Raw genomic sequence first — 12,455 nt, 5'->3', positions numbered from 1 at the left:
TCAATGGGATCAATTCCTTCAATACCCGTTGGCCAGAGTTCGAGTTACTGACCATATGAAAATAGACTCTGGTTGGTGGCTCCAGCCGGGAGTGCTAGAAAGGGATGCTGCATCAGATTATACTAAACATCAATGCCTCTCCTCAAGGGTGAGGTATGCACCTTCATGTCAAAACACAAAATCTCTGGTCTTGCCAAGAATGGTCGTTCCACAAGCCTTCTGGAACTAAGAGCAAACCATTATGCACTACAGGCTTTCCAACATTCCCTTCAAGGGAAGAACATGATTCATACAGACAATCAAACTATGTTTTTTATTTGGACAAGCTCTTGGATGCTGTCAAGAAGTTCTTCAAACTTGGGATTGGGTGGATTGCAATCTGGTAACTCTACAGGCTGCATATCTCCCAGGAATTGCAAATACAGAAGGGACAAATTCTGCACGATTTTCCACCCACACGAATGGGCCCTGGTGCAGGAAGTTGCAGACCATATCTTTCAGTGGTGGGGATGCCCTTGGATGGATTTGTTTTGTGACGGAGAAAAACAGAAAAGTAGAACACTTCTGCTCAACCATTCCTAGTCTATGTAGAGAAGCTCCCGATGCCTTCCTAATCTCATGGGTGAAGGATCTTCTCTATGCCTTCCCTATCAATTCCCTTATTAGCCAGAATGTTCCAAAAATGCATGCAGTATCAGGCTAGGATGATATTGGTGGCCTCAGCATGGCTGAAACAACCATGGTATGTGTATCTTATATGATTTTTTAATAAGCCCCCACAGAGCCTAGGAAACAGTCCAACCCTTCTAACCCAGGAAGAGGGTTCCATCTTCCATCTACTCCAGCCTTCCCTCAGTCTCCTGACGTGGATGTTGAAAGCACAGCAATAGCTCATTTAGACCTGCCATTCAAGAAATTATAATGTCGGCCAGAAAACTTTCCACACTATCAGGCCGATACAGTAAAAGTCACGGGAGAGCGGGCAAACGCTCACACTCCCAGCGTGCGCACAGGCCACTCTCCTGTACGCGCGATTCACTACATTTATTTAAATTAGGGCCCGTGGCAAAAAGAGATGTTAGGGACACTAGCGCATCCCTAGCGCCTCTTTTTGGACAGGAGCGGCGGCTGTCAGCGGGTTTGACAGCCGACGCTTAATTTTGTCGGCATCTGTTCTTGAGCCCGCTGACAGCCATGGGTTCGGAAACCGGACACTGGCAAAATTGAGCGTCCAGTTTTCAACCCGTGAGCCACGGGCCCATTTCAAAATCTTTTTTTTTTTTTTTTTTTTTTTTAAATTTAACTTTGGGGGCCTCCGACTTAATATCGCCATGATATTAAGTCGGAGGGTGCCCAGAAAAGCAGTTTTTACTGCTTTTCTGTGCACTTCCCCAGCGCCGGCAGAAACTAATGCCTACCTCTGGGTAGGCGCTAATTTCTTAAAGTAAAATGTGCGGCTTGGCTGCACATTTTACTTTTTGTATTGCGCGGGAATACCTAATAGGGCCATCCAACCTGCATCTGCACGTTGCGGGCGCTATTAGGTTCGGGGGGGGGGGTTGGATGCGCATTTTCGACACGCTATTACCCCTTACTGAATAAGGGGTAAAGCTAGCGCATCAAACACGCATCCAATCGTGGGTTAACAGTGCGCTCCACTGGAGCGCACTGTACTGTATCGGCCTGTATGTAATTTATTATGCTTTCAAGTGGAACAGTTATCAGATGGTGTGGGGCATGTTCCATTAATCTCATCTGTGAACCTTGTCAGTTGCTATTGTATCTACATCTCCTTTCCAAGGCAGGTCTAGCAAATTCTTCCATTCAAGTGCATGTTAGTACCATAGCAGCTTATCAGAACAGATGCCTAATCTTGTACATCCGCTAATCTCCAGATTTATGAAGGGATTCCTGGATCCACATCTCACCCCCCCCCCCCTCACACATACATACAGAAGCTGCCTGTACCCTGGGATATTAACATGGTACATATGGCACTTATAGAAACCCTTTTCGAGCCTCTTGACACAGCTGACCTCAAATGCCTGACGTGAAAATTAGTTTTCTTGGTGACTGTTATGTCTGCGGGGAGAGTAAGTGAGCTACAAGCATTAATTCATGTCCCTCCTTATTTACAATTTTTTCACATGTACCCACAATTCCTGCCAACAGTAGTAGCTTTCCACATGAACCAAGCCATCATACTTCCAACTTTTCTTCTCAAAACCTCACAAACAGGAATGGGGAAACTCCTTCATAGCCTGGATTGCAAGAGGGCCTTGGCCTATTACAAATGCAGTCCGCAGGGACATAGACTTTCCTCTCAACTGTTCACTTCCTATGATCCAAATAGACTGGGAATGCCAGTAACTTTAAAAACTGTCAAACTGGATTACATCTTGCATACAGTGCTTCCAAACTGCTTTCCCTGTCTCAACCAGTAAAAGCTCATCAGGTGCATGCATAATATATTTGTGCAAAGTGCTCATCTGTAAGGCAGCCTCCTGGTCGTCATACCTTCACATCACACTACTGCCTGGACAAATTGGCAAACGCAGGCAGTGTTGTATTAGTTACTGCCAAAATAGAATGCTGTCCTCTGAGGAGTCCAAGTTTGTGAATAAAAAAAGTGAAAAAAACATTTGGCAGCAATCCTCAGCTTGGGACTTTCCATTCAGCCTGCTTATCGGGGGGGGGGGGGGGGGGGGGGGAAGAAGCAATCTTGCTTACCGTGAACAGTGTTTGCTATAGGATGAATTAGCCATGTGTTCCCACCCTCCTCCCTGGAGAGCATATTTTATTACAACAAAAGGTCTTTGCTTTTGATATGGACTGAGGAGACTTCTGGAACATTCATTTGCATGAGAATGACCATGCATGCCCAGTAGAGCTAAAAGCTTTGAGAGAGCTCTGCCTCGTGCCGCCTAATGACATCAGCATGGCTAATTCATCCTATCATCTACGGAAAACACCATTTACGGTAAGCAAACTTGCTTTTCTGGATAGTTTAAAGTCTTAAGTTGCATTCTTTACCCTCAGATCACAAAGTTTAAACCTACTATCTAACCTAGATTTCATCTGGTGCACTGTAAGCTTTTTACTACTTGACCTGTCCTCACTGGAGACTATGTTCAATTGGCCCTGACTTTTACGTTTGGGGAACTGAGACATAACCACAACTCGCTCTCTGCTTCGACATTGAGGGGGAGGGGAAGAAGAATTGAAGTGAAGACCAACACGGGCCCTGACTCTTATGGTCTGCGTTACTGATATGCAGACATAAAGAAAAAAGCATAGTACTGCTTTTGTGGCCAAGTCCATAAACTGAGCATGTCAAGCAGCACGATCTGAATTTTCAAGAAGGCTCATCACCAGTAAAAATGTTACTAACAGAATTTTTTATGGGTTATCATAAGGCTTGGGGATAACTGCAGGGCATGGCAGATACTACCATAAACTTTCTGGGCAGACCGGATGGACTTTTATTTATTTATTTATTTATTTTTGTCCTCTTCTGCTATCCTTACCTTTACTATGGAGTTGCCTTTCATTGGTCAGAGGTTTTCTTGGCTTCTTTTCATTGCACTTTTATAACTTGCATATGAAACAAATGCTTCCTGGTCTAGCATATTTTCCTTGATTTGTTTTCACAGAAAAAGCTACCGAGGGGTCCCTACAGTCTGAGGACTGGGCACTGAACATGGAGATTTGTGACATCATCAATGAAACAGAAGAAGGGTAAGGAGGGGGAGGTCTGTGACATAAATGAGAGGTGGCTAGGGGATGGATGGGTGATGAGCTTTGGCATCATGAAGATGGAGGGGAGAACAGTGGGATAAGTAGTTTAATTAAAAAAAAAAAAATAGGCAGGAGTTTAAGAGGAGATAGAGGAAAAAATAAGATGGAGAAGCTAAGGGTAAAAAGGTTAGAAATGCAGGACGATTGGAAGAATGTTTTGTTTAGGTTTTTTTTGTTGACTTAGCAGTTTGCTTATGATCTTTCTGGGTTTCCAGTTCAGTTGGATCCAGGGCTGGTGTCTTGACACAGACAGGCCGATGCTATATTATGCGCTGAGCCTAGAGCACAAGCGAAGGAGCTCTTGGACACACATTTTGGACGTACTAGGCTAACACCTGATGTAATAAGGGGATTAGCGCGTCCAGAACGTGTGTCCAAACCTGCATGTAGCTAATAGTGCTCATCATATGGGAAGGGAAAGAGCACTGTCACTGGCTGGCCCTGCACTCTGGAATACCATGCCACTCGAAATAAGACAAATCTGAAATTATTCAAAACTAATCTGAAAACCTGGCTTTTTAAACAAGCATTTTATAAAGATAAAGAAAAGGAGAAAAATAGTTGAGCGATAAGGATGCACCAAGCTAGAAGTTTTTAGTAACCTACATAAGCATATTAATGTTAAAATCAAACTGCCTAATTTGTTCCTAACAATCAGGTTTAACTTGCACACCTAGTTTATTATTTTACATTGTTACCGTACTATGATGGCACACGAGTAATTTGTAATCTATACCACCCATATTTCTCTTTATCGTGCCCTTCTGTAAACCGTTGTGATGGTATTTAACTTAACGACAGTATAGAAACATTTTTAAATAAATATGTAAATACATCTAGATGAAGCCAAAAATCACCATGCGCATGTTTAACATGGGAAAACTTCACACCAGACCCAGGGCTGGTGTTGTATTTACACATTCCAAACTGTCTGAACCCCCCCCCCCCCACACACACAAAGCCCAAAAATACTGCTTTTCTGTGGCTCCTCCTACTTAGTATCATCCCAGTACTAAGAAGGAGGAACCACAGGAAGCAGCATGAAAAATAAAATCTTGCTGGTGGTCCGGGTAGGGAAATGGATGCCCATTAAGTGGGCTTCTGTTTTTCCTAACTGCACACAGCCACTTCTCCTGGGCGCCCAATGCCATGGACGTGCTAGAGACGCATAATTTATCCCTAGCGTGCCCTTTGTAGCGTGAACCCCTCATTTAAATAATGCATCGTGCGCCCAGTTAGAGCAGGCTCTCAATGGTTTTTTTTTTTATGCGAGCTGGTCTTGCATCGGCCTGCATGAGCCTTCCCCCCTGCTCCCATTGTACCTAGTCTGGCTACAGTAGCGACAGTCCTTCACGTGCACTGGGGCTCCTTCTGGGTCTCCAGATGTCGCCCTTTAAGCATGACCCTGACTCCCTCCTCTTTGGAGGATGTGACTGCTGCCTCCACAGCATCCCCAATTCCAGCTGCATGGGACTGTCTTTGTTTACTTAATTGTTGCATTTATTTACAGTTGCTACAGTTTAAACCCACTGCTACACAAAATCTTTAGAGTAAAAGTTTGCTGGTGTTGGGAGGTTTGTTTTTTATTTATTTTGTTTTTTATTCTTGTGCCACAATCTTGCTTTGTTTATCTTGTAAACCCCCCTTTCTGGTTTAGGGGCCATGAGGCTAAGTCCCAACTTCTCTCCCAGGGCCCCTCGTGGCAGGGTTCTTCTTTCCAATGGAGGGGGAGGAATAAATCCTCCAAGGCTGAAGATGGCAGGAGTGACTTTTTTGGTTGTTGTCCTGGGGGAGTAATGGCTTTCCTTCACCTTCAGGGAATGTGAATGCTAACAGTACACCAGAGGCTCAGAATGAGCGTACAAACGAAGTATTTACTGTTAAAATTATTCGCGGGTAGAAATGGCGCTTTCACACAAGGTCTGGGCGTGAAAAGGTGAATCTTGCAGTTCTCCAATTTTCTGTAGTGTGCAGGGCTTAGAGTAAGGTCCCCAGGGGGCAGGGTACCCTTTTCTGGATGGAAACCCCCCTCCAAAAATGATAAAGGATTAGTCTTTGCACAGTCTCCCTAAGGTGTCCTCTCTCCCAAAGTGAAGACCCTGTTGGTGTCCTCAGAATAGAAATCTAAGTCTTACTCACAATTCCCTTCCTATTAGCAGAGAACTCAGCAGCTCTCTACAGATGTCCCCTCTTCAGCAGGAAGGGTGGCCAGATCTTCCTTCTGGGAACTCTGGGGGGGAAAACTCTTGCAGTGAGTTGCCTTTGATCCATCCCCCTTGGTGTGGGTTGGAGAGCAGTGGAATCATCTCTACCCCCTGATGTAACCTGACTGGCGGATACTCTGAAATCTTCCAGCCAGGTGCCCCAGGGCTCTCACAAGAAGGAAACCTAAACAATGGCAAAAAAAATCCAAAATTCTCCGTCACAAATATGGAACTAGCACCTAGGGAAGGCACTGGTCCCCCTTCCCACTAGGATATTGGCCCAATCTGTGAAAGCCAGTACCCAAGCAGAGGAACAAATCAAGAAATACACTCTTACTCTAACTCCTAAGCAAAATACCACCCTGTGAAAGGCTGCTGTTTTTATAGACAGCAGGGGGCTGGCCATTCCTGCAACCTCAGAGGAGCTGTTCTGATTGTTGCACCCCTCCCTCCACTACCTTTCCTGTCCTAGCTCAAAGGGTTCAAGAGTAGGGCCATATGGTGACGATCCCAAAGGGTCACCACGCGCTTGTCCAAATTTTAGCCTGTTTGTCTCTGTCCTTGCCTTTCTACAAACTGCTTCTCTTGCTTTGGTTGAAAGGAGGGGAAAAACTGAGACTGGAAATTCTTTCCTTCCCACTGAAGTCTGTGTGTGGTAAACATCTAGAGTAGGAGATGCCAATCTGCAGTCCAGGACCTTCTGTACATGTTCTCTCAACTATAAACAAAGTTGCTGACTGGGTGAAGAACTGGTAAAGCAGCAGACCTCAAAAATAGTAGTCCATAGAGTCCATCTGTTGAAAGCAATGACTTCCAGTAGCATGGTTTATCAAATTCAAGATTATATCCCTGATAAGCAGTGAAACTTCAGTGTGTAAGTGCCCAGTTGAAAATGTTATAAATCATTAAGGTCTGCTGGTTGAAGTCTTTTAGACCTATCTTCATGTAGTCTGTGTTTTGGATAAAACCCATTCTAGAGCTTTTAGTGTAGCTGGTCCTGGTGAAATGTTCTGCCTGACCACATTAGGACCACGGAGTGTACTCAGATTCAGGAAAAAGCTGGAAGCTCTGTTCTAAGAAGCATTTGGTGGAGGAGCTAGGTAGTTAACTTGAACTTTGTGGCAGAGTGGCAGCCTATATTTTCTACATTGTCTAATAGGAATTGGTGTGTGTAGAACTGGCAGAGCTAATGTGTAATACGGTGCTTGTTTTAATTCTTTATTCATTGCCTGTGGATCTGTTTTATAATTGTGTTTTTACTGTTCTCTGAAAATGCTGACTTGTGCTAGAAATTTTGTTTTTTTTAAAATACAAAATAAACAATGGGATGCATTGGAGCTCAGTGCTGGGGCTTGACATGGCATAAAAATCCATAACCAGGTATAGCCATCCTGGGAGAGGTGAATAAAGAAAAAAGCAGACTTGAAAAGATTGGGCAAAAATGTGAAAGCCATGGTTCAATGCAAAAATAAGTGTAAAATCGGGCATGTCCATTGCTCTGGTGATTCCTTCCTCTGCCCCCTCCAGCAATGCTGGTCCTGCCCTGAGTAGGTCCCAAGCATCGTTTTGAGCAGGAAGGTGTGTGCCCAGAGAACATCCAAGCTGCTGGAACAGGAAGGTGAAGGGCAGCTGCTTATGTAATCGGAAGAGCTGAGGGAGAAGAGAGGTTAAAGTCCAGTGTGGAGTAAGTGATTGGAAGCCTGCACAGAAGTGAAAGAGACAGTAACCTACACAAAAGCAAACCTGTCCTTGCACTTCAAGTGGTTCTGACTACCTAAGCACAAACAAGTGGGTGTCGTGATCTGCTCTCTTTATTTTATAGTCTGGCTGTTTTGTTTCTGTTTTTCTAGGCATTGAGCTCCGCATGAATAAGCCTTTACTGGCACTGTGGCCCCACGAGCCTTCATTTTTTGCAGTTGCTGTACCTGGATTTTTACCTCCCCATTTTTAAGCACACTGTAACATACTGAAAGGATGCTAAATGCCAGTGCTATTAGATTAGAAGTACAGTATTCGGGGGGGGGGGGGGCGAACTTATTAAGATAACTGTAAATGGTCCAAAAGTGGAACATGGTTGTCTGGTGCACAGACTAAAATAGATTGCTTAAAGACAGTCTGTCTGCCATCTCTATCCTTGTTCCAAGCTATACACATACCACAAAGGCCAAGAAAACATAAGCTCCCCAGCCAGTCTAATCATCACAGCACTGGCCTGGGGGCCACAGAAAGCGGCCCCATCTGGAATGTATTGTGTGCACCCTGAATCCAACCACTGAGTGTGATCCTTTTTTTCAGGTGGCTGAAGCTCCTTTCCCCACTGGGGGCTGTGAACTTGTCTTCTCTCCATGGCATCTCCCAGTACTCTCTTTCTCGGAGCAGGAGCTAGGCTGAGTGATTAAATACCAGATTTCCTAAATGGCCATGTACAGGATTGCCTCAGATAGGGGACAATCTGAATGAGCACGTGGTGGCAGTGAGGTGCTGGGTAAGCTTCCCACATAATACTGCTAGTGCACCTCAGTCCTGACCGGTATCATGCCCCTGCTATTCCAGCTCTGCCAATACGCCTCGTTCCTGAACTGCAGCATTCCTTTTTATTCCAGTATTAAGAGACACTGACTCTGGAGGGGCAAAGTTCCTGGTTCTACATTAGTGCATAAGACACCCATGTTTATACTAAAAATATTGAGGTGTTTCAACTGTCTTCTTTCTGTTGAGCTTTGGTGGCAGAGTCCTGTATTGGTAGGCGATGCAGCAGCCACATCACAGGTAATTATTTTGCTTTGGTATGCTAGTGTCTCAACCCAGCCAGCTGTCTTTCTGCAGCTGGCTCTACTCATTAAGGCAAAGAAACTGAGCAACGTGGAAACTTTCTACTAATTAACTTCCCACCTGCTCTGTTTATGATTTCCCAGAGGGGAGGGAAGTAAACAGGAGGACCAGGGAAACAGGAGCTGCCTAAGCCAAGCTGACAATTTTTTTTTTTTCTTACATTTTTGAAAAAATATTTAAAGCAGAGATGAAGACACTTAGACAAAAGTTGTCCAAACAACCACTTTTCCCCAATACTTTATTTTTATAAGTATAAAACAGATAGAAAGGTGAGAATACATGGCATGCAGATAAGTACAAAATCTTTTTTTTTTATACACAGTTGGAAAGTTGGCAACATTAAAATACAGAAAGCATTTATATAGAAATATTATGACCCATCTATGCTGGGAAAGGTGACCGCTTATTCCCCTCAACCCATCTTGTAGCATAGTGCTGTGCAGTTGTAATCGGCACAGCACTAGGCACCGCTGCTTTCTTCCTTGTAGGCCGGATGAGCACAAGGGAGGGACGTGCACGATCCCATGGGAGGGTCCTGCCAAATCCGTGTCCAGGGGATCATAGAAAACCTGTAAGAGCCACCCAGAAATAGGAGCGGTCCCACTGGATTTGTTAAACCTAGCTGTGTCCCAATGGTATTTCAGAAATCAGAACCATGGCTCCAAACTAAGCTAAGTGGATTTCTTGAGGCTCGCTGCATGTGAGCACGCGGCTTGGTGCGTCTGGTAATAAACATACATCAGAGTCCATCCACACAGCGTGTCTGGGAGACTTTATTGGGACGGGGAAGCGAGGTGGAGATGGAAGTTCATCTGTTCTCCATGTCTTGAGTAATTCTTTTGTTACAGGCCCCTGGAACTAATCATCATAAGTTGAATAAATGCAGATAGGTAGGCATGTAATTGTGAGAACTTACAGGCTGATACAGTATAGTGCGCTCTGACGGAGCGCACTGTTAACCTGTCATTGGACATGTGTTTTCCCTTACCCCTTATTCAGTAAGGGGAGGAAAACGCGCGTCCAACCCGCGGCACCTAATAGCGCTCTCAACGTGCAAATGCATGTTGATGGCCCTATTAGGTATGCCTGTGCGATTTCAGTAAGTAAAATGTGCAGCCAAGCCACACATTTTACTTTCAGAAATTAGCGCCTACCCAAAGGTAGGCGCTAATTTCTTCGGGAACCGGGAAAGTGCACAGAAAAGCAGTGTGCACCCTCCGCCTTAATATCATGGCGATATTAAGTCTGAGGTCCCAAAGGGTAAAAAAAAAGTTTGAAGTCAGCCGGCGGCTGTCGGGTCGAAAATCGGACGCTCAGTTTTGCCGGCGTCCGGTTTCCGAGCCTGTAGCAGTCAGCGGGCTCGAACAGACGCCGGCAAAATTGAGCGTCGGCTGTCAAACCCGCTGACAGCCACCGCTCCGGGCCGTTTTTACCGCCCATTTTTACCGCCAGGCCTAATTTAAATACTGCATCGCGCGCACAGGCGAGCGGACATTCACCCGCTCTCCCGCAGACTCTACTGAATCGGCCTGTTAGTGGGTTACAATTTTTTTTATTTCTGCTTTATACTCAGGTCTCTTTCTTTACTTGCTTTTGACCTGTCTATGCATTGCAGGTTTGTATAAATTTCTGCCTGCTGTATTATACCCAGACTTCGAGAGGGTACCGAAGGTCTGTTTCAGTGACTAGCAACTCTCCTCCTTACTGCTACAACATGCAGTTAATGACAGGAATACTTTTTGATTTAAAAAAAAAAAAAAAAAAAAAGGAATTTGGCCCTCTAAAGATCCCAACAATATTATGGGCTCTCTTGGTAGCAGTTGGCCCTCTATCCCATGACATGATACAAGTTCTGTCCAGAAAATTTGACAACTTGGGCATTAGTACCACAGTTCTACCAGCATGAGTCAGAATCTTTAATTGCCGTCTTGCTTAAGCTAATGGGAATAGAATGCCATCTGTAAACAAGCTTGAAACTGTTCTTGTGTATGTGAATACTAAGATTACCCTCCAAAGCATTTTAAAGATTTCCACCCATTCACCATTACTTATTAGACAACCAGTCTCTCTCCTAGGCTGCCTTGAATGGCATATGGTAAGATAAACTTGCTTGTAACAGAGCATGAGATTAAGAAATCAGACCGCTATACTTTGGCTTAGTCACCGGCAGATGCACAAAACATAAGACCCTATAACTACAAATATAACACTGCTTGGAAAATGCTATCTTAAACTTGAAGTGGCTATATGGGTTTGTTTTTTTTTATATTAATCTCTAAAGAGAACTTAATATCAATCAAAATTTCCCATATCCACCATTAACAAACATCCCTAACTCCACAATTCTAATCCTGATCATATTGTTTATAGGATATCCAAGTTCTGAGTTTAGATTATTTTCGAGGGCAGAATCCACTTCGTCAGATGCAGGGGGTGGGGCAGGGAAGGATACAGAACAGAGAAGGCACTGAAATAGGCAGACAGGGCGTGGCTAACATGGCTATCCCTCTGAAGATCAGTGAATTACTCTGGTTGGGAGTGCATTTCTTAAAGCTGGTGTTTACTTCCTTCTAGAAAAGCTTACAAATAGTGTGATTTGGATTTATTCCATTTAATTTGAAACATATCCTCCTTTCAAGGAGGCTCAAAGCAGAGTGTAATCAGCACATAACTAATATGAAATGTGTAAAAACAATCAGCACAGATTACCCAAATATGTTTTTAAATGGTTTAGTTTGGTTTTGTCTGATCAGTACTGTGGGAAATTAAACAAATCAATCAGATGCTTCATCTGGATTGATGTTCACAGCAGTTACTAGAAGCTGATTGTTCAGACACACTTCTATGATGTTGAAATAAGGACAATGCCACACCAGATAGCGAACTTCCAAAATAACAAGTCTACTGTGAAACTTGCTAAATAGTAAGAAATTGTGATTTAAAAAGCATTTTCTTCTGATATCCATAAAGTAAACTTATTTTTATAATTTAAGTTTTTTTATAACAAACCATTACAAGGAATACAACTTCAGGAAGCAACTATACCGTAATACAGGGCACAAACATTTGCAATATCTGATATTCATACATTTTCCATTAACCCCTCCCATTCACCATGAATCCACCTCCCCCAACACTATCAAGAAGCTATAAATAAAAAATCAGTTCTGAGATCGCATTCAGTTCATTAGATGTCCAAGAAACCCAAGCCACAAGGTTCCCAAATGGACTGAAACAAACCAAGTTTTTTGTTGCACATCCCTGTTAACTTTCCCATGTAAAACAAGTTGGAAAGTCACATTTTAAGGGACTCCATCAATGGTAGAGCTACCTTCCTCCAGCAAGCTGCAGTTTCACATCTGGCTGTTACAATTATTTGGTCTACCTTCATCCTCTTCATGGGCCATTCGTTTGGGGGCATGGATAAAATTAAAATCTTGGGGTCTAGCAGGATAGTGATATCCAACGTACCTGCTATTACTCTTTTTACTACTCCCCCCTGAAATGGTGGGGTTGTGGGACGATTCAGCCTATGTGCCAAAAGATGCCAGTACCAATCTGTCACCACTGGAACACTTATTGCAGTTTTACATGGTGTCCAATCCCAGCGGAACAGAATCT

The 12,455-nt window shown here is 43.8% G+C and overlaps 1 protein-coding gene across 4 annotated transcripts in view; it reads left to right on the top strand.

Moving 5' to 3' along the window:
* TOM1 (target of myb1 membrane trafficking protein) overlaps positions 1-12,455 on the top strand; it is a 148,019-nt gene that overhangs the window by 31,452 nt on the left and 104,112 nt on the right. For all 4 annotated transcript variants that reach the window (XM_029590127.1, XM_029590126.1, XM_029590125.1 and 1 more), the window contains exon 2: positions 3,654-3,738. In XM_029590127.1, the coding sequence (XP_029445987.1) occupies positions 3,654-3,738 (85 nt within the window). The remainder of the gene's footprint in view (positions 1-3,653; positions 3,739-12,455) is intronic.

This window comes from Rhinatrema bivittatum, chromosome 2 (assembly GCF_901001135.1).
Source record: "Rhinatrema bivittatum chromosome 2, aRhiBiv1.1, whole genome shotgun sequence".
In the NCBI taxonomy this organism is placed as follows: Eukaryota; Metazoa; Chordata; class Amphibia; order Gymnophiona; family Rhinatrematidae; genus Rhinatrema; species Rhinatrema bivittatum.
This window is presented reverse-complemented; position numbering and strand designations above follow the sequence as displayed.